This window comes from Semicossyphus pulcher, unplaced genomic scaffold, assembly GCF_022749685.1.
Source record: "Semicossyphus pulcher isolate SPU_LCO1_2020_fin unplaced genomic scaffold, fSemPul1.0.p SCAF_16, whole genome shotgun sequence".
In the NCBI taxonomy this organism is placed as follows: Eukaryota; Metazoa; Chordata; class Actinopteri; order Labriformes; family Labridae; genus Semicossyphus; species Semicossyphus pulcher.
This window is the reverse complement of record NW_027211670.1, coordinates 24,845,031-24,867,324: the sequence shown is the minus strand read 5'-3', so window position 1 is coordinate 24,867,324 and position 22,294 is coordinate 24,845,031. Positions and strand designations below refer to the sequence as shown.

The window sequence follows — 22,294 nt, the reverse complement described above, 5'->3', positions numbered from 1 at the left end:
GTAGATTATAATAAAACTATACAATTAAATAATACAGTGGAATAAAGTATTGTACAACATCAAATTGGCATTAAGAGTAGAGTAAAATACAAATAAACAGTATATAATGAAATAAGATAGAGGACAGAAGTATTTAAACAGTAAAATATACTACAGTACAGTGAAATTAAACAGAAGAATGTACAGTCAGCTTCTGTTGACTTTTGAGCAGTTTGACGTCACACACCCTCTTCCGGGTGCTCCGTGATTCTTCAACTGATTGATTATCGAACAGAGGTGAGTTGATCGATCTTAAAGAACAAATAGCAGGTGAATGTGTGAACAGCCAGCTGACTGATTTCTAGTGATATGACACTTATAAGATAACATCAGTTTGTTGTCCGGAAACTTCCTGTTAGCTTTCTCTGTGTGCACAGCTGCACAGCTGTACGTGATGCACCTGTTATGTTTCCGCTCATGAATCATGTTTGTTCTATCTTTATTTTTGATCCAAAACAAGATCAAGAAATTACTAGTGCATTGACAAATATTCATGCACGTGAGGGGAATAGAGCGGAAGAAGAGAAAGTAAACAAACTGAAACTTTTATCCTTGTTTCATTCTGGCCTCTTATTATATTATATATATTATTATACTTTTATTATTAAAAGTGAGCTGCCTCCCGGCAATAATGAGTTAATTCTTTACCAAGATCAACTTATGTCAGTCTTCTACGTCCTAAATTGAGAGAGGAAACTTAACATGTATTATAATTAAAGTAAGTTTAAAAATAAGGACATAAAACTGTGTGACAATGAATAGATGCCTTAAAAACATTAAACACAGGAGATAAATGGGCTAAAAAATACAAAACTTTTCATGTCACAGCTCAACTTCGAGGTTGTGTAAGCAAGATTTAGCCAATTACCCTTAAACATCATAAACTTTAAGTTTATGCAAAATATTAAAAGTTGCTTCAGTTCGTGTCAGTGCTATATTATGCATTAGTGCAGTTTAAATGAATTGATATGTCTGCACTGCATATACGGTCAAGATAGTGCAGCTTTGACCCAATATAATGCAGACTTGATGTTAATAGTGATGGATTACACAACTCAAGCAGGTTTTATGGGTGTGCCTATTTGTTTCCACACAGCACAGACATGAATGGAAACCAGTGGTTGCCTTAAAGAGTGGAAAAAAACTACCTTTACGAAGGCAACATATTTTACAATACAGAAATCTGGGATGTAAAATAAACTAAATCTGTTTTAAATGAGCTGAAACATGCAAAACCAGCTGCATGCTTCTCTAAATGTGAGAGTGAAACTGAACACCATCAGTCGCAGCAGGTTATCAGGTTTAACTGAACTATTAGCTAGTACTTGTCAGTGCAGAGATAAGACTGAGGTTTCAATTATACGTCAGTTCCTGGTGTAGACTGTGTGCAAACATTTACACTACAGAGCCAATGTCATAAACCCACAAAACGTCACTGTCTTTATGAGCGCACTAGGCTGCAGGTTAATTAACTCTCTGCTGAGGTTGTTTGCAGCCCTGAAGCAAACTTTGTTCGAGGTGCACAAGAGGTGAAAATAAGCGGAACGTGAAAAGTCAACATGACGCCTGTCGTTTTTTCTGTGAAAGGGTGACGTTATTAATGCACTGGACTGTGGCCACACCTAAACCAGTGTTGGAGGGTAGATTTGTTGCACCTTTCAGACACATGCCTACACATGTTGAGCTACAGGATCTCAGTGACGGTGCACGAGAGGAAACCTGGAGACTGAATGGAGAATAAAGCAGAAGACGCGGGGTGAAGGGAACTGGAGAAGAAGGACAAAAAAAGGTAAACATGGAGTCAGATCCTGGAGTCACAGAGCTGGATTCCACCTTTGGGACACCTGCTGATGAACCAGAGCATCAGATCCAGGAGCATGACTCAGATCCGGCGCTGCTTTTGGTTCCCACCGGAAGGCGTTTGATGTCTGGTCTGCTGGGTCTGAACGTGGTGCTGCTGGGGGCGGCTCTGGTGGTCGGTCATGCCTTAAACCCGGCCGGCCTGAAGAACCAGGAGCCCCAGGTGTTCCTGCTGCTGCTGATGGGGGTCAGTCTGGTGTGGATGCTGTGGTACCTGCTGTGGGCCCGGAGACAGCCCGGCTTCAGCCCACATAAAGACCACCACGCCGGGGGAATCCCTGTCATCTGTAAGCTCTTTGTATAATCTGAACATAACCTTTGTTTTTGATTATAAAACTAAATATCTTCTTTTTTTCTCTCCTGTCCGGTTGCAGTCGTCATCATGCTCTTTGCTGCGTTCAGTCTGCTGCTGTACGTCTGCAGGATCGGTTATTTCATCCACCTGAGGGAGTGTAAACCTGCTGCTAAAGTGCTGTCTCCCTTCATCGAGGCTCCGTTTCTCGTTCTGCAGGTATTTACATCCACATCATGTTAGAGGGAACATTTCAGCAGCTGCTTCACTCTCTAAAAGAGGCTGAACATAAGGCACAAACAGACATTATAAAAAAGATGTTCAGCAACATTTTACAGAAAAAAAAAAACGTGCTTGAATCTTGTAAAGTAACAACTTTAACATGCTTATTTTTAAAGTTGTATAAGCATGTAAAATTTAGTAGTTAAAACATAAAATAGGTGAGTTAAAAGTAGAGTCAAGAAGGGTCGAAATGGAGGATATCTCAGTATTAAAGTAAAAAGCGAATGTGTGTTAAATCTTGTCCAAAGCAAGCTTATTTTACTTTTGCTCAACAGCAGAAAGCGAATTGCTTTAAGATTAGCTAACAGAGGCACAAATAATCACTCAATCAACAAGCAACTGGTTCTAATAACTTTCTTATAAATGTCAGTTACACACCAGTTTCATTATTTATCTACATTTCCTATGTAAGGCACCGTCACCAGACAGAGTAAGGGACTGTACTAAAATGATAATGAGTAAAAAAGGGGAAATTTCTACATATTTTATCTTTCTGCAGAAGAACAGGGAGGCAAAATAAAATCAGCACTTCTCTTCTCACTGAATGACCTTTGGCTCTTTATCTCCACGTCTCCTTCACACCTTCAGTATTTTTTTCTGCAGCAAAAGAGGAATTTAAATCTGTTCTGTCTCTTCGGGCAAACGTTTCCTGACTGAATTACTGCTTATTTTTCTCTTGTAGACATATTTACTGTGGGCTCACTCCAAAGACTGCATTCATAAACACAAGATCATCACCAGGTGCAGCAGATTCATTAAACATTACTCTTTTCAATTTTATCTAAAGAGAAATCTTCTGTTTGTAAAGGATGATTGCTTTTTCTAGCTTCAGGTGTCAGCTGATGATTTTGTATAGTTATTTCTTTAACATTTGAATAGTTTGTTTGTGTAAGTTTATATCTGCATGCTGTATTTGTCGCAGGTCCGGGCTGATGGTGATCCTCTCGGCCGACCTGCTGCTGTGGCTGAAAGGAGTGACAGAGGACACCATCCACGAGGAGATCGAGTTAGAGAGAGTGGGCGGCCGACATCTACACAACACAAACTCGTCTCATTCAGCAGGTAGATGATGAAGCTTGAGCTGCATATTTTTACCTAAAGGGTCCTTCTGGTGTTTTTAAAGCTGGGCCAAAGACTGCACGATAAGTCTCACTTTCATTGTCATTGAGGGATGAACATGAGCAGGAAGCCTATCAGGAAAGTCCACCTGATAATAATAATAAATGATTCAGAAACTACTTTACAGCCACGAAACAGGCTGTCATGGCTGCAGCGTAATCCACCTAGAGTCTGCTTTTACTCCTCTCTCAAACGTCGACTCACCTTTAACCAGCGTCTTCATGCATCTACTTACCTCTCACCACCAGGTGTCAGAGCTTTTCCTTGAGCTTGACTTTTGTAGGGATTTGTTTCATAATGTCAGACACTCAGAGTAACAGCCTGAGCCTGCCAGTGGAAAAAACAAGAACTTTTAGTGGACGCACTTTGATCAGGTGCATTTTCCTCCAAGGATTAGGTTGCAGCCTTCAGGGCCTGTTCGTGGCTGCAGGATGAAGCAATCTATAGGTGCAAATTCATTGTTCCTTTTAGTAATTTAAACCCCTAAATATGTTAAACTAGCACCCCCTTAAAGTATCGTCCTCTGTGCTTCCAGGAGTCCTCAATTCAACCTTCTGCCGCTGCAGTGCGAGTACAGCCTGCCCCGTCTTCAGGAAAGCCATTGAAATCCTCTACCCCTTCCACATGGAGTTCTACCTGATGGCCGGCTGCATGATCTACGTGATGTGGAAGAACGTGGGCCGCAGGATGAGTCCAGGCGACCACCACGTCGCTCATAAGCTGACCCTAAGTGTGGTCTGCCATGCCGGGATGTTATACGGCCTCGTGTTCGGCGGCCTGGTCCTCGTCGCAGGAGTCACCGTCTTCATCCTCTACCAGGTCTATGTGAGCCGGCTGCACCTCCGCCGCACCGCCTTCCTCATATTCTACGGCTACCACTTAGCCGTCATGCCCGTCATGTCTCTGTGCTGTCTGGCCGGGATTCTGGTCCACAGGCTGGAGAGGAGGGCGAGCGAGGGGGGACACAACCCGACACGCAGCCTGGATGTGATGCTCCTGCTGGCAGCAGCTCTGGGCCAGCTCGCCCTCTCATACTTCTCCCTGGTGGCGGCCTTCGCTGTGGGGACCCAGGGGCCTCTGGGGGACCTGGACCTGTCCTACTCGCTCATCAGCCTGCTGGAGCTCGTCCTGCAGAACATCTTCATCATCAAGGGCCTTCACAGACACCCGAGTCGCCTCGCCAAGAAGAAAGAGAAGAAGTGGAGCGGCATATTCAAGGTACCTGCAGTCCAAGAGTCTTTAAAAGGTTTTATACCATTGTCATGGGTGAAGTGTCAATTACTTCCTTGTAATGAACACCGTCCCTGGTACCATGGTATAAGTGGGATAATGCACTTCCAGGTGTCCATTTTCAGGAATAATTGACTCAGTGAAAGGAACTAATCTCCTCGTCCATAAGTTCCTGATGATAGACACTGTTTTATGATTCACTATCCCACAGCCAAAGAAAAACGTCACAGTGCCGATAGAAGAGGAGAGGAGGACGGATTCTTCACTGCTGGAGGGAAACGCACCAACTGCTGCTCCCGAGCATGATGGGAAAAAACCCTGGACTAAAACAGCGATACAAGAAATCTGTGCCTTCCTCATCCTCTGTAATGTCATGGTATGTCATGGTTGGTTATGTAAAGAAATCTACGTTCCTTTGTTGTTTGTGCATTTTAGTGACACATCCACGCTCCTCTCCTTGCAGCTGTGGATCATCCCCGCGTTCGGAGTCCACCCTCAGTTTGAGAACGGCATCGGGAAACAGTTCTTCGGCTTCTCCGCCTGGTTCGTTCTGGTGAACTTGGGTCAGCCGCTCAGCGTTTTCTACAGGATGCACTCGGTGGGAGCTCTGATGGAGCTGCTCCTCGATGCATGACGAGAAATACTGACCGACTGTAGAGTTATAAATGTGGTCGGAAAGACGAGATAAAAATGGTTTTGGTTGTCCTGTGCACAAAGACGGTACGTTTAGACGGCATGGCTGCAGCTCTTCAACGAGAAAGTCAAATCTGTGCTTGAAATGGAAATGATTTCAAACCTGATCGCTAGCAAACCAACATTCCTTAGAATTATGCAAAATGCTTTAATCATCCCATAACAGGTGAACCCGACCTACACCGATCAGCCAACATCATGACCACTGAAGCAGACAGATGAGCTGCATTAAAAAGGAAAAGTTAAAGGGTTTGTCTCCTGTGTTTTGTCTTAAAGCAAAAATTAATCAAACTAATTTATAAGATAAAATGTGTTTAACATGAAATAACTCGTCTGAGCTCAAACCGATCATCAGTTTTTAATTCTGGCAGAATATAACAAATTATATTCACATCTCGACGCGTTTCTTTTTCTGTTTCAACAACAGAAAACATTTTCTGTCCAGAAATGACAGAAAACACATTTCCTTTACAGTCCCTGATCAGAGTTTAGTTCCCTCTCTGCACAAAGTGAACGGATTCAGTTCAACAGAATCTTTCGGTCTACAGTTCAGTTCTTCATTTAAGGCATAATGTGTAACAGACGAGCAGAAATCTTTGTGCAAGAACTTCCCTTTGACACTGAAACCACTTACTATATTTTTTGGCAAATTAAATTAATTACATAAAACATAAGATGTGAGATTTAATGCCCACTGGCTTCTTCTACATCCGCTCATAATCCTGGCCAGGTGTGATGTGGAGCTCATGTTCTGACACACTGAAACTTTCTCCTTTTGGTCTGAACTCTGAAAGTTGGCAGGAAAAGTGAAGTGGAAGATTTTCGCCGCTTGTTTTCTTTAAACAAAGAATGATACTAAATGTTCCTCTGGTCGGATCTCAGTTCGGCTGTGAGGAAGGTAAACAGTCAGATGGTGTTTGTGAAGACGACAAACAGAAGCCAGGAGTCGTACGGACGTCTTCTCCAGCTGCTCTAAATCCTCTGGATCTCAAAGAGCCGGATGTCCGTGTCGTACCAGATCGGAGGATCCACGTTCCTGAGAGTCAGAGAGGAAAACAGTTTGTTGTTAGAACTGTGACAGACAGTAAACTCATCACTTCACTGCTTTGCTGCTGCTTTTGGCATTTGCCTTCATTAGATAGGACAGCTGAAGAGAGACATAAAAGAAACATAAAACCAGCTTTGTAGTAATTTTCATCTTGTTATCCAAATATATATCCTGTGTTGAGTTTACCGCAGGTAGATGACTCCCCACATGTATGTGCGGAACCACATGGCCGTGCCGGCGTTGGCCTGGTACTTCCTGATGAGGATGGGATGAGGGACGGGCAGGAGGCCGACCAGCGTGCCGTGCTGAAGGAACTTCAGGATCTCTGACTCGTCTGTCAAACCCCTGAGGACAAAAAACAACACTTCATCATTTTTCTGTTATTAGACAGGACAAAGAGAGACAAGAAATATACGGAGGAGAGAGAGAGAGAAGGGGATGACGTGCAGCAAAGGGCCGAGGGCGGGAGTCGAGCCTGCGGCCTCTGCGTCAAGGACTCTAGTGACTGAGCTAAACCAGCGGCCCAAAACCCCGGTTCAGTCAAGACCATTTTGTCAAAATATTCTTTATTTACTTTTTACAAGTTATTTTGGGCGATATGGTTCTGTTCTGGGACCTCCTGCTCTTCCACGCGCTTGCGAAGCACACCTTCCTGCCCTTCATGAGCCATCATGAACGGCTATAGCCGGGAGCGCAGCGGCAAAGACCCCCCGAACAGAACAGCATGAATGACAATGATTAATTTCGGACAGAGGTGAAGAAAAAAAAAAGACATTATTCTTTGGAAAATACATCCTCAAACAAAAAAGAAAGAAGTGATAAAATCCATCTGGTTCTGAGTTTAAACTTAGTTTCTTACTTGTCGATGCAAATCTTCTCCACCTGAGGGACCAGAACCTGTAACAGCCTCATGATGGTCTGAAGAGGAAGCTTTGACTTCCATGACAACACCTGAGAAAAGCACAGAGAGAGTGATGGAGGAGAGAAAATACACATCGATGGAGGAATAGAAACAGACTTCTTCTAACCCAGTCTGTGTTAGCGCTCCACGTTGCAGATGACGACACACTTGACAATCGACTCCGCGCTGCTTCCGACTCTGTGTGGTACACCTGTTAACAAAATAAAAGCACTTTAACAGCAGAAAGATCAAAACACCTGAAACAGAGTGAGAGCATCCCTGACGTGAAGCGTCGGTTACCTCGTGGCCCGAGTTGGACTCGGTGTCGCTGGCTCCGGCTGCAGCTCTGCCATCAGCTGACGTCTGTGGAGCGTCTGAGTGTGGGACAGCGACCATCGTACCGTCCTCACTCACCTGGGACTTCTCTGTTATCTTATCAATACCTGAGGGAAAGATTCAGAGGAAGAAGTCTTAAAGTATTATATCTCACTTTCAAGGGTTTTTGCAGCTCACTTTTTGCTCTACTTTTAGGTCTCAGAATGAGTATTTAGCACTCAAAATGTCTGATTCATAGACTTTATGATGACAAAACAGATCAATAAACAACCGTAAGATTTCGTACACACTCATCAGGAAACTTCCTGTGTTTATAGTATTTCCCTTCATACCTGGCGTGGCCTCTAAGCTGGCTTTGAGCGTGCCGGGCTCAGCAGGAATGGCAGGTCTGGAGCCCTCCATGGAGTCTGCCTCTGTCGAGTTCGTCCTGGAAATGCCGGACTTCTTCTTCCTTTGCAGAGCCTTCTGGATCGACGCGGTGTCGGCCGGCAGGTTGGCCAGCTGGTGGAAGACGTTTCGCTTACGGATGATGGCGTAGACGAGGTTGTAGTTGCCTGTGAGGGAGGTGTAGAGGTTGGTGGAGGCTGGTAATATAATCTGTTGACTCGTGAGTTCACATCTTTTTTCTCACCATCAAACTGATACTGGATGATGTTGTTGAAGACCTCCAGCAGGAAGAAGACCAGGTGGTGGTTCTGAGGGACGGAGAAGAGGAACCAGGGCGTGGAGAAGGCCTCCAGCAGGTGGAGCAGCTTGTTTGCTGCCACCATCGACAGGCTCTTCAGATACGGTGAGACTGTGGAGGGCATTAAGGTTAAAGTGCAGTTCTTCTGTTTAGCCACCAGGCAGCAGCATTTACCTGTGATACTCACTGTTCACTATGATGGTGAGCAGGCAGTCGAACAGAGGCTGGAGGCGCTGGTGTCCTCCAGTGATGATTTTGTGAAAGATCTGCACATGAAAAAATAAAGGGGCGATTTAAAGTGTTTTTTTCTTCCGTATCTTTTGAATGGATATTCTCATATTTTCATGGGTTTCATGTTTTTTAGGGTTTATTGTTCACAGCGCAGAAGTGAAAACTGCATCATTTTCCAGGATTACATGTTTACAAAGGTCGCCGTTCAGAACAGCTGAAGGTTTCTATGTAGAACCTTGCTTTCGCTGAAATCGACCAATCGTCTTTCACCGTCGTTCACCTCAGGCTGCCTTCTTGCACGAGCTTGTAGTCAAGTCGTTGTCGAGAAATCAGCTTACTGCTCCTGGCGATTCTGGTTCGTACATATAAGGCTGACTAACCGATCCTAGAGCAGCCATGTTTTCTACAACTTTGGAGTGACAGTGCAGTGCGGCCGCTCCCCCATGTGGGGGAGGGGCTACATGGTCACTCCAAATACTGTCAGCCAATCGTGGCTAAGGTCTGACCTTTGAATGGCAAACGGCTTGTTCATTTCAGGAGGAAGGAGAGGCTCCGAAAAAACAAAACAAAACAAACTTTACCAACGTGATTCAAAAACACAGATTAATAGAAAATTGCATTGCTAAAATATGTCCCCTTCAAGGTTAGCATATTTAAACATCTACCATTGGCATGTTAACAATGTTGGATGTTAGTGTGTTTATGTTTAGCTTACATTTAGCATATAACTGTGCTTAAGTTAAAGTGCAACATAAAGCCATAATCTACCATGCTAATGTTCAGTAGCCTAGAAAATATTGTTAGCATGCTAACACAGTAATGATCAGGTCATGGCATGCCTACAACCACTGGGTACAACCATAAGATGCTAAAATGTCGATGGTACATTGTAACATTTAGGCTAATGATTGTTTAGCTTGTTAGCATGCCAACAAACAAGTTAACAGTTGATGTGTTACAGTGTTGATGATGTGAACTGCAGAACACCATCAGTATCAAATATTTCTCCATCCCTAACAAACATGTGAAATGATGGTCTCTCTAACTTCCCCAGCTAACCTCTTACCACGATGAGCAGGTCTGCGTGGGTCCCTGTGAAAACAGGAATATCCATCGGGACTCTGAGAGTGTACGGTTTGTTCAGACGCACACCAAAGTTTCTCTCTCCGCTCAGCAGCAGCAGGATGAACACGCCGATGTGCATGAGGCCCACACGAGCTGCAGGCGATACAACAGAGATATGTTTTTAGGGCATGGTTTTCACAGTACTCCATGCAAGTTAACACTCATCTTTCACAGACTATTTAATTTAATCTTCTGCACAAACACAAGGCAGAGACAATGACTCACACTGATCCGCTCTGGCATCGTTCAGGTTGAACAGGATGGGAACCAGCATGTCCAGCACATCGCTGCTCTTCAGCACGAAGAACAGGAATTTCTAAAACACACAGACACAAGAAGTCAGCGCTTTAACTGTGAACATTTTACCCACTCAAGTGTCTGAACTCTGACTGAGTCTAAGCACAGTACAGTGACGGTTTAGGTTTATAATTGAAGCCGAAAGCCTTCTCCTGGAAGACAAACATCCTCACTGCGACAGCCACAAAGCATGACGATGTGTGCACTGCTACGTCCTGCAAAACCACGCCAATCTGAGTGAGGGAGTCATGACACATGTCGGATTCACACCTTGTTGAAGTCACAGAACTTCCAGAAGAGGATCAGCAGCTCCTGGTGGAACTGGATCTTCTTGGTGGAGCGAGGCAGGTACGTCTGGACCAGAGGGTTGTTGAGCAGACGAGCCAGACCTTTCAGAATAAAGCTCAAGTCCTGAAACACAAACAGAAAACACTTTAACATCCTGTAAAATCACCTGTTCTGATGTTTAACCTTTGTATCGGAGTACCTCTTCTCTGTGAATCCTGGAGAGGTAATTCACAAAGAGGTTGTCAGGTCCCGCTGGCTGAAAGAAAGACAAGATTTTAAATTCTGCTTCAGCATTTATTTTAATTTAAAAAGCACCAACATATTAACTTCCTCTGACCTCGGGTTCCTCCACACCTGAAGGGGAATCAGACGCCTCCAGGGCCTTGAGGGCGGAGCCGGCGGCCGACCCGGCGTCGTGCTCCAGCGAGACGATAAGGATCTGGACGGCCTGCTCCACCAGCTGCTCCCGGTGGTCGGAGAACAGCAGGTGGTTGTAGGGGATGCCGTAGCCCACCGGGTCGTACGCACACACCACGTTGAGCAGGGAGGTGAACAGAGGCAGAGCGTGTCTGTGTGAAAGACAGGTGGAGGTCAGTCAGAGCGGTGGGGCTGCTGTGAGGCTGCAGTGTGTCTGTGGTCACGCACGGAGGGCTGTCAGAGTTTCCATGTTCAGAGGGGGACGAGTGGAGGGCTCTTAGGGAGGGGGGTTTATGTCACACAGTGTAGGTTACCGCATAGCAGAGGGAGAGACACACCACCCCCCCTCTTTAAAGTGTTTAAGCTGATTTCTAATAAAAATAAAAAATGTCGCCTCGATTAACCTCAATTAAAGGAGCTTTCTTGAGGCTTCTTCATGCAGGCTGCCTGATCCTGCTCCTGAAGGATTTTTGAGCTTTATGCAGCCAAATAAAATATCTGCAGACAAAACTCAGGGTTCAGTAATATTTATATATTTCATAGAATGTATATCATAAGGACATAGCCATCGTTGTTTTTTGGACTACCTTCTTAAAGCTTGTTTCTTTGCAGCCAGAAGCGTCGCTACACCTCTATCTTTGTTGACAAGCTGCCGTCATAGACACTTTTAAAACACAGGAAGCCATGCCCTGTGCAAATGTGTGTGTGTGTGTGTTACCTGTTCTCAGTGGAGCAGAAGAAGGAGACCCATGGGTTGAGGTTTTTCTTGTCAGAGGACGGAGGGAGGTACATGGCCTCAGAGAAACAGGTGAGCAGCAGCTTCAGCAGCTCCGTCCTGAACGAACAAGTACACAGGATGCAGGAACTTCCATCAAACTTCGCAGAATAATCAATGAGCTTGTGTCTTCGTAGTTTAAGTCAAACAAAGGTTATAACAACGTTTGCAAACATTTTCTAAATATATAAAAAATAAATAATCTATTGAACATTGGTTTAGGAGGATAGAAGAAGTGATATAGCAGGTGTGAGAGGGAAGTACGGGCACCACATCATCTATTCTTTAAACTACCTTTACACCATGAAGAAAAATCACATTAACAAGACATCTAACACACAAACAGGGCCGGGCACGTTAACGTCATGAAGGCTTTCAGTGATCCTTCAGTCTCACCTGTTCAGGTCGTGGACGTAGTTCAGAGGAGGCGACTGAGCGAAGCCGACCCCGGCCTCCCAGATGTACTCACAGCTGTCGATGGACCGGATGTCCTCGGCCGTGTCCTGAAGCACAGACGGTCAATCAGTAAATATTATAGGCTGAGCTGGAAGATGCATCAAAATCCATACTGACTCTTTCTTGTTCATCACTTGGATTGACGTGAAACTCTGATAATAAACAAGTTACTTGTGGAGGTCTGCGCCTCACTCAACCAGGAGGTGCAGACTTTTAAAGCATAAAACGCACAAAAATCAAACTTTCTCAGGTTAAAACCTTTTAAATGTTTGTCTGATAAACTGAAGTTATGAGCTAATAAATATTTAAGAGGAAGTTCTTTTATTTAAATCTTCCTGTATTTTCTGCTATTTTATAGACAAAACGTTAAATGGAAAACTTGATGAGTCTCAGTGTTAGCATGTCTAACAGCCATTTAAAGGCCTTTAAGGTTCTTTCTGTTTGAAGCCAAAGGAGTTAAAATGGACTGAAAGCAGTTCTACATTTCAATGAAGACAAATCACAAAATGTTATCAGCCAATAAAAATCTAAACACTGATTATTGTACTAAAACTTTCAGAGACACATTAATATTCCTCCTACACTCACAGTTAAAGGTAGCGAGCAGTCTGACTGTGTTCACACCTACTTCGACCATGTGATTCAACAAGTGAGTCCTCTGCTGACAATGTCTGTGTGTGACACCTCGGCACAGATAACAGCAGCTTTATGAATAGATGTGACAAGGTGCTGCCGCTGTTCAAGGAAGCAAGCTGACAGTGAAGGGCACCAGGCCACGCAGGAATAAAGTTCACTGGTGAACCGAGGAGGTTTTGATTTCACGATTTAGGATTGTGCTTCCTGAAATCGTCTTTGTCAGAGGTCTCAAATTGTTTGAAACTTTGAAGGGAAAAAAAGGATCCAGGCAAACACAGAGAAAAATGTTTACATTTCTAAAAGTAGTAGTAGTCTGAGGTAAAACAAGGCACACACTGCATCACTTGTCAAATGTGGTAAAATCCCCTGAAAACCTATTGATCTCTATCAAACCTTTACTTTGTACTGTATGAGCGATGTGATTTTTTTTACTTGATTAAAGTTGGCTGGGCTTCGTTAGAAAGAGGCAGTGTCATTTAACCATTCTAAGTTAAATGTAAATGAGTTGATAGACGTGGATCAAAAGCCAGTTTAACACTGCAAGTTCAAAGCAGGAATATAACTCCTTTGTTATGTTTCATCTTCTGTGTAGAACTCACAGAGGCGGAATGGTGGGGCGAAGGAGTTCCACCTCTGAGCCGGCATCGGAGGAAGTACCAGCGTCTGTGTAAACAGCGGATCTGGCAGAATGGAACAGCCGTGTGTGTGTATGAGAAGCTCATGCTTTTTGTTTTACAGCTCACGCACATTTTGCTTCACCAGAACGCTGTGTAAAAACCAATGACTGTATAAAAAGATGGCCGACATGACAGCTCCCTAAAACTGCAGCCAAACCCTCTCTGTCGCCCCCTGCTGACTGGCTGCAGTATAGCTCATAAAGCCCGACTCCTCCATGTTAACAGATGGGACATGAGTCAAACTATAAAATCAAAATACAAGTCAAATACATTTTTCTCAAACATGGTTTCTGTCATTATAGTTAGTTGTTATCATGCTGATTTATGTCCAAGTGTTCATTTTTATGAAAAGTTTACATTTATTTAGTTATGTGATGCTTTCAAAATGATGATTGACAGGTCTGTTCCAGGTTAGCAGAGTGGAGGACGAACGTTTGATAATGCTAATCAATAACAGAAATACTTATTCTTTAAATTAAATTCAGAGGCTTTAACACAAAACTAGTATGTAACCTTGTCTAAAGAAAAATCTTTTGAATCTTTTAAAATACTAAATTTTCCAGTTAAAAAATAGGTCAAACAGAGGCTTGATTTCAGTATTTCCCAAGAACTGGAGGTATAATATGTCATTACTTAAATCATGTACTCTTTATTTTGTATAATGCACTGGCCTCTCTGATTTAATGGAAATATCAGACTGAGAAATGTTTTTCATTGGTGCGTGTGTATAGAAAGAAACTTTCATCTCCGCACACAAATAAAACCATCATTTTCTTCTACTTATACTGAAAACCAGAGAATATGTTTCTCTGTTTTTGGGTGAACTGAGCCTTTAATAAACATTTTGACCTCCAACACACTACAAGGAAGTGACTGTACATTCATGCTTCACGGGTCACAGAGGCAGGTGGGAACAAACGACTGCCGCCGGTCGTTTTCCACCTGCTGTCACATGATTTCACATGTCACTGAGTCAGACCTCGGGCTGCTGACTGAGAGGTGTGAGCTGAAGTTCTTAGCACCTGCCGGACGGACATTTTCACCTCCCCGTTCTCTCTGCAGCAGCACAGACGATGTTTGCTCAACACAGCTAAGAAGTGTCCACCCTGTTCTCCTCAGCCCAGTTAACAAACATGGCCGCTCCTCTCTCTGTCTCGTGCGGAGTAACTCATTTACTCGAGCTACCGCCTGAGAAGACTGTGTGAAGGAGATAACAGCGCTAACTGGTAGCGCCACAGGGCTAAATAACAGACTAACCTCTTTAATATGAGCAGCACAGGGTGGAGACTGTTGTAGCTTCAGGGCGAAAACAAAGTAAACACCAAGAACATCTTTTGACTTCTTATGTGGAATGACTCTTAAAGGACAAGCAGGGGGATACTTCATGGCTTATTTATTGGTGTTTGATGAGAAGAAATTAATTTCACGTTGGACTCACCGAGCTGCTCTTCTTGTGGCTCTGAGCGGTGAAATCTGGACAGAAGAGCAGGTCAGCGATGGCCAGCAGCAGAGACTCGGCGAGAGGCCGAGCTTCGTCATCGTCACCGTCTTCGTCCAAACGCTGCAGGATAAAGACACGAGTTAGGAGGTGGTTTGTAATGCTCTTTATGTTGCCGTTAAGAAGGCCTCCCTCGCACGCTGCTGCTCGTCTCGTGAGTGAGAACACATTACCCCCGTCCTGGCCTCCCTCCACTGGCTCCCTGCTCGTTTGAGGATTCACTTTAAGATTTGAAGATGATCAACTGTCCTTCTTATCATTATTTTCCTCCTAATGACGATCATGTGCTATGACTGAAAGCTCTGGAACAACTCCTAAATGTATGATCATGTTCATTTTGATCCTTTAGAATTAGCTGAAGATGAAAGACAAAGTATTCTTTACGTTCAGCTGTAAGGTTTGTGTAATAGAGGAAATACATGGATGGAAAAACATCAACAAAATAATTGCAAAATGCAGCAAGAACAAACTGCTAATTTTCCAATGTGTGAGGGAGGTATTATTTAAGCTCTACGGTCATTTTGAGCCATTGATTAGCAGCGTTTCTGTTGCTAAGTTACCTGTTGGATGAAATAACACCTGGTAAAAGAAGAAACATCTGAGATTAAGAAAGCTCAACATTTTGGGGAAGTACGTTCATCAACTTCTTGCAGAGAGTAAAATGAGAAGATCAAGATTATTGTCTTTTTTATCCATCACTTGTTTTACCCTGTCCTTTACTTTGAGCTGTTGTAACAAGTGAATTTCCCCCAGTGGGGGATCAATAAAGTCTATCTTACCTTATCTGTCCGCTAAGTATGAAGCTATAGTTATTAGACAACAACAAAAACTAGCCTGGAGTCTTCGGCTGCTTTCACACCTAAAATCTGTGTGTTTCGAATCAATGACCAAATTATTTCAAAGTTGCATCCAGTTTGGTTTTTGTTCACACGGCAGCTTTTACCAGCGCACCAAAAGTTTAGATGCGTGAGGAAACTGCTCTCTGATTGGTCAGAATTCCCACATGGGTAAACTCCCTGAAGCAAACAAAGAGAGAGAGCACTCTGATCAATCACACTCAACACGATCGCAGACTTTAATGTTTTTTTTTTTTACTTTTAACCGACACCGTTCCACAGCTCGATCAGCACCCGTTAACAACCCACAATGCACTGTGTTTTGGTTTGCTTCCTATATTAGGTCCTTCTTTAAGTCCGATTACGTTCTCGCCTGAATCGAACCGGACCGTGGTTCGTTTGGAAACAGACCGAGTCCCGTCTTTTCAGGCGGACCACGGCACCAGAATTTGGATGCGTGTTCTCACCTGTCCGAACGAACCGGACTTTCAGAGTAAAGTCTGAACCAAAGCTGTCAGGTGTGAAAGCACCCTTGATGCTTCCTGTTAAGTAACCAGTAGAGACTCCAGGAAGTCACTCACTGCACCTGGCCAAGAAATAGTCCTAAACATACGCAACATTTAACCCACAATCTTTTTAGACCACAAACAAATAGATTTAATATATTATCTGGCAAGCTTTATAGGTACTGGTTGGTGAATTCTGTAAGCATTGGACAAAGCCAGGCTAGCTGTTTCCCTTAGCTTTCAGTCTTTGTGCTAAGCTAGGCTAACTGGCTTTTGGTTTCATTTGCTTATTTAACACACAGACATGAGAGTGGGATCAATCTGCTCATCTGACTCTCTGCAGGAAAATGAATAAATGGATATCTCAAACTGTCATTCTCTTTCTTTAAACAAGAGTTAATCCAATTTACTCCTCTCTTGGAAATCAACACCAGCATTTCACCCCATACAGCTGATTTTTAAGTTACAGTGTCCACACCCTGCATCCATTGGCCATGAAGAGTCGTTTATCTCACACTGAAGACCGTTTCATTGGTTTCTTTTCTACAGATAAAGTCAGTGCTTCCCCTACGCCACAAACTGAATTCATACAAACAACCCATCAGCCTGTTCCTACTGCTGCAGCTCAGCATTCTGCCTCAGTCCCACACTTTAATTAAGGGACATTCAATCCCTCCTTAATTCAACCACTGGCCAGGAGAAATGGGGAGATACAATATGGGCAGTGTTTGCACCGTGGGTCCCCAGCCGACCAGGTAACCAGAGAACCAGCTGCCCACAGGAGGGGGGAGAGGGGGGGAATTTCGAACACTGACCTCGACAGCATCGACAGCAGTCTCGTCTTACAGTCCAGACCCTGAGTCAGACAGCAGCATCATTTCTAACCGGTGTAGATTATCAGAACTGTGCATCTCAAAGGGCTAAAAATCCTCTGAAGTCTGGAGAGCTGAGAGGCTGCTGACAGCTTCAACTCGACAAACTGCTTCCAACACAGCAGGAGGCGTTCTCAGGCAGCAGAGGAGGAAAACTAGGATTCTCTTTTTTTTGGAAACACGATAAATTCTTATTTTTTATAAGAATCAACCAATAAATACAAATAAATATGCAAAAGAAACCTTCTTTTCCAATGCTCATTATTACATAAAACTGCAGTTATTCCAGTGGCCACTAGAGGCTGGCTCCAAAGGTGAGTCAATCTCCATCAGGCCCCATATTAAAGACAACTTCACAGCATAATTAAACATGTTTACAGCCTGGTACCAAAGAAGGGTTTGGTCTTTATAGCTCTCACTCTCTTCATGACAAATATAAGGCGGGTTAATTTTTATTTAACTCCATAACTTAAGTAACATCACGGCTTAAAGTTAGGCAGAATTAAGAGCGTGGCTGCTTTAAGTGACAGGTGGGTGTTGCTGGTTTCCTGCTAGGCGTTGACTCAGCTAATCACGCCATCAAACTCGACATCTTGGATATCAGACCTCTAGTCCAAACACTGTCACTTCTGGCACCGGAAAAAAACCCACTATAGCGAGAGCAATAACGCAAACTGTGAGTCTTCCAAACTTCTACAAACCAATGGGCTTAGTCCACCTTTATATAGAACGATTGTGTAAACATAAACAGAACCAGGAGTAGCACAACTAGTGGTCAGAAAATTCCACAAAAAGCCAGTAAATGGACTTTTGATTCAGACGTTTCCTTTAGTGCCACTATTAGCTATAGTTTGTAATAATGTCCAATACTTTGGTTTATGACCAAATGACTTCATAACGACTTACAATCCCAACAGCCTCAGCTGTAGCATGTGTTACATAGACTGTATAAAAAGATGGAGCCAAACCCTCTCTATCGCCCCCTGCTGACTGGCTGCAGTATAGCTCATAAAGCCCACCTCAGAAGAAGCTGTTCTGCTGTCAAACACGCCGGCGTGCGGGATCCTTGTTGTTTTTTCGTTAAGCTAAGTGTGTGTTTTGGTTAGCGGAAGTGGCTACGGTCGCTCCACCCACCGATCTCTACTGCGCATCTCTGGCTCCAAATGACGTCACCATCGCAAGACAGCAGCGCCTAAGGAAACTGGCCTTTTATAATGTGAAACCATGGATTTTCTCTTTTTTTGTTTTTGGCCAAAAGCCTGTCTCTACAGGTTCATGTAATTGGAGTTTTCATATCAAACCACATAGTTACTGTCAGTAAATCATTAAAGAGAGATTAAAGAGAAACAGCGCCTGAGGCCTTACAGTAAACACAACACTTTCGTAACTTAACTTGTAGAAACGGGGCCTAATTGCTTCCTCGATGCATTCCTTTCATATTACGGTCGAGTCAGAGGACTGAAGTTGATAACAGCATCAGATATTATTTCACCAGCTTCAATCTTATGTAATTAATAAACACAACACCCACTACTGAGGCTGACAGCCTGAAGAAACTTTCAGCTTCTTCTAGCAGCGGGAAGTCGCCTGGCAGTGAAATCACTGACCAGACCAGAGTATCAAACAGGAAGTGACACACCAGAGAGAGTAAAGACCTCAGCAGAGTGTTTGCAGAGCTCGACCTGGCCTCTGGCTCCGTCATACTTCCTGTAACAGATTCAGTATCAGAGTCGTACCCTCGCTCTGCCGGCTCCGGGCACAGTGGACCAAAAGAAGCCTCTCCAGTCTGCGTCCTCGAAGATGTAGGGCAGGATGCGTGTGAGGAGGCGGGTGCAGTTCAGGACGATCTGACGCTCCTTCTCTGACGGGCAGCCGGAGTCTGCACCCTGGACCAACCTCTCCACCGCCTGAGGAAGAAAGACATGAAGACTTTATTGATCGATTTATTTAAATTTCTAAGATTTATTTTATTTTTTAGAACGATTCTGCATGATAAGATATCTTTTCTATCCTGTACATACAACACTTATGAGCTCTTCAAACGATTGTGTTCTGTAGCTCCAAATTTAAACTTAACTCCACCCGAACTTTTTATCAAGAACTTGCACTCCAACCCCGCATATCAATGCTCCAGGACATGTTTTCAATCGTTGCTGTGTGCATTAATGGTGCATTTTTGTTACATCCTTGTCTTTGATGCGTCAGGACACGTTAGTGTATACACGGCAAACCATATGTGGTCCCAAACTAGGGATCAGATCACAATATATCTATGTTGTTTACACATCCTCAGCTCTGTCCAATCATTTTGAAACCAGGTGTAAACAGGGCCTTTAATGAGAAGGTTAACATCACTTGTTTTGTCCCACCTTATAACACTTTGAAATTAACCTACATGTAAAACATGTTGTGGCAACTTGATAAGAAGAGACTAGGAAGAAGAGAGCTGGCTGGGTATCCCTCTGTCTTTATGCTAAGCTAAGCTAACCGTCTCCTGGCTGTAGCCTCATAATAAACCTACAGACATGACAGTGTAACCAATTTCCTTCCATCCATCTCTCATACCAAAGATTAAGTGAAGATGATTAAGACTTCATCCTCTTGCTTTACCTCAGCTATAAATCTCAGTGTCTCTTTGTCTCGTCTGTTTTTTAACCAGGTTCGTCTGCTTCGCTCAAATAACCTTTGACCTTTACAAACAATGACGTGTGTAACACTTAAAGGGTGGGAACAACAAACAGCAGCATTCCTCTGACTCTGACCGTTTCCAGGATAGACCAGCGGATGATTGTAACTACAGTATGTACATACACTCAATTACTATATCTAAATGCAACTATTAAGGTACTTGTCATTAACTCAGGTCTTTACATTTAATGTTAATTTATACTTGAAGCCAATTTAGTTCTTTTTTTCTCCACTACAGCCAGCTGCCAGCTTTAGTTACTTTGCAGACTCGATGATTCATGCTAGATATAATTTAACTTATAATTTATACTTTTATAATTTTACTGTTGTTACTTTAAGTACATTTGAATGCTTACACTAGTACAATTTAGAACAGGACTTTTACTTGTCACAAGTATTTCTACACTATGCTACTGCTACTTTTCTGTCAGTAAAAGAGTACTTCTTGTATCACTGACCAAAAACATCTAACATCTGAGACGGAGTATCCTGCAGGATAACCTCTCCTCCTCCTCATAAACACAGGTTACCTTGTAGCAGAGGGTTGCCAGGTTTGACGGAGATTCCTCCCTCACAGCTCGGATCTCTGCGGCCGGCACCAGAGCGAAAACATCCTGGACGTTTGTGGAGGTGTCGGCCCAGAACTGGTCCCAGAAGACATCATCCGTGGCTTCTACAGGCTGCAGGAGAACAGACACACAAACACGTCACTCTGTGTGTCTGAGTGTGTGTTTTAATACAGCCCCTCACACCACAGCAGCCATATCACTAAGCTCTGACCTCCACATGAGCACCAGCTGTGATTCTGCACAGACTACTGCATATATTATTCATAACACAGCAGCTAAATATAGTCAGATGAAAACAGGAAGTACTATTACTTTGGAAATCAGGAGAGCACTTGTGTATATTATTGTGCTCCTGACCTTTTACTGTATTTTTAGTACCTTATAAATTTGTTCGCACCTTTATATTTTTAGCTGCATTTAAATGATTCTTACTTAAAAATGAGGAGTACATGTGAGATACTAAAAAACACATTAAGACAGCAACTTACACACTTTTTATCGATTAATCAGGCAGTTCAATTTGTCTTAAAATGTCAGAAAAAACACTGTAACACAGTTACGGTGTCCTATTGTTAAAAGACAACTTTACTTGTCTTGTTTTTTCCATAACCAGGGTTTAGCACCACATAATTTATTTTTTAAATTACTTAAATGAATAATTGATTGCCAAAATAGTTTCCAGCAAATTACCTGTCAATAAATTAATCTAATAATGTACTATTGTTGCAGCTGAATCCCAAATTTAAACAATGGAGCAGGCTGGATAACAGACAACAACTGTATCTTGTTGGTTCCACCTTAAATGCACCTGTCATGGAGACAGGTCTGCTGCCTGCTGGAAATCTAATTAAATTCATTCATTCAACATTTTCCAAGTCACATGTTACATAATCAAGGTTTTAAGGCTCATTTCACAAAAATAAACAACAAATGAGAAGACTGGAATGATCCAAAGGCCAAAAATGAGTGTCTCAAGCGTCTTACTTTGTAAACATATTAACAAAATGTCCATATTTCAGGAGATATGCGTAATTATTTGGAAATCCTCACTTATAAACTGATTGCAGTGCTTTTTCTGTTTTTACTGCACACTTTGTGTCATCTGGGCTGCAATTCAGGCTACCATCTGGCACTCCAACTTTATCTCACAGGCTGAATTTAAACCGCAAACCGACGCGCTCCATCAACGTGTCTGTTATTTTTCAGTGTTTTATTGTGAAAAACCGACCTGTGTTTTGGTTGTAAGCTGTATCACCGCTTTCCTGAAGTGAAGTTTGGTGTCGGCGTTTCCCATTTTGTGTAACGAACCACCTCCTGCCCGTTTGGATCCGTGTTAACACTGAGTCGCACTAAAGGAGGATAATCTCCCTCATCCACCGCTGACAGCCGCTCTACGCTCTGCTGCGTTCAAGACCTACTCGGAAACTACAGAATTAATGCGAATGTCACCGCTGCTGGGTTTTTTTAAGCTTTGAACTGAGGTTATTCTTACTTTGTGATAGTTGGGAAAAACTGAATTAAAACAATCTAACGCTAAATCAAGCACAGTTAGATAAACTAAAGAACAGAAATGAATAAATTTGCCTTCCAAAAATAGTATGAAATAATAAGAGTCAAACTATATATATAGAACAGATTAAAATATGAATAAAAATAAATACATTAAAATAAAATAAAATATATTATAAAAAGGAAATAAAATTACATTATTGACTATTGGCAGTCTTTGCTATAGCCTATTTGGTATGTCTTCCTTAAAGGTTGAACAATTCCGATGGTCCTTAAAGGTCTCAAAAAACTAAGCAGGATCCAAACTAGACGACTTCCGGGATCCTAATGTACATATTTGCTTTCATTCACATTATTCATTGAACAAAGCTGCTTTAATTAACATCCCTTTTAACTGAAATAATGTCTCAGATACAGGTTAGAAGCCTG

General features: G+C 42.9%; 2 protein-coding genes across 3 annotated transcripts; one reads left to right on the top strand and one right to left on the bottom strand.

Moving 5' to 3' along the window:
- Positions 1-242: 242 nt before the first annotated feature.
- Positions 243-5,745, top strand: LOC138593266 (proton channel OTOP3-like). 2 transcript variants are annotated; one of them, XM_069664197.1, is made up of 8 exons: positions 243-276; positions 1,730-2,186; positions 2,274-2,410; positions 3,156-3,214; positions 3,396-3,535; positions 4,128-4,810; positions 5,034-5,198; positions 5,286-5,745. In XM_069664197.1, exons 2-8 carry the CDS (start codon positions 1,835-1,837, stop codon positions 5,454-5,456), a joined length of 1,707 nt encoding a protein of 568 aa, XP_069520298.1. In that variant the 5' UTR covers positions 243-276; positions 1,730-1,834; the 3' UTR covers positions 5,457-5,745. The 2 variants fall into 2 exon arrangements, with proteins under 2 accessions (XP_069520298.1, XP_069520299.1); XM_069664198.1 differs by having other exon boundaries at positions 1,702-2,186.
- Positions 5,678-21,683, bottom strand: hid1b (HID1 domain containing b). Its single transcript, XM_069664196.1, has 20 exons — positions 21,585-21,683; positions 20,318-20,467; positions 18,842-19,006; positions 15,059-15,074; positions 14,826-14,935; positions 12,015-12,121; positions 11,562-11,678; positions 10,764-10,995; positions 10,626-10,682; positions 10,409-10,549; positions 10,067-10,157; positions 9,783-9,934; positions 8,673-8,751; positions 8,432-8,596; positions 8,133-8,354; positions 7,794-7,907; positions 7,592-7,662; positions 7,423-7,514; positions 6,750-6,908; positions 5,678-6,551 (listed from the first exon to the last, which is right to left on the bottom strand). The coding sequence occupies exons 1-20, from the start codon at positions 21,648-21,650 to the stop codon at positions 6,488-6,490; spliced, it is 2,370 nt and encodes a 789-aa protein (XP_069520297.1). The 5' UTR covers positions 21,651-21,683; the 3' UTR covers positions 5,678-6,487.
- Positions 21,684-22,294: the final 611 nt, after the last annotated feature.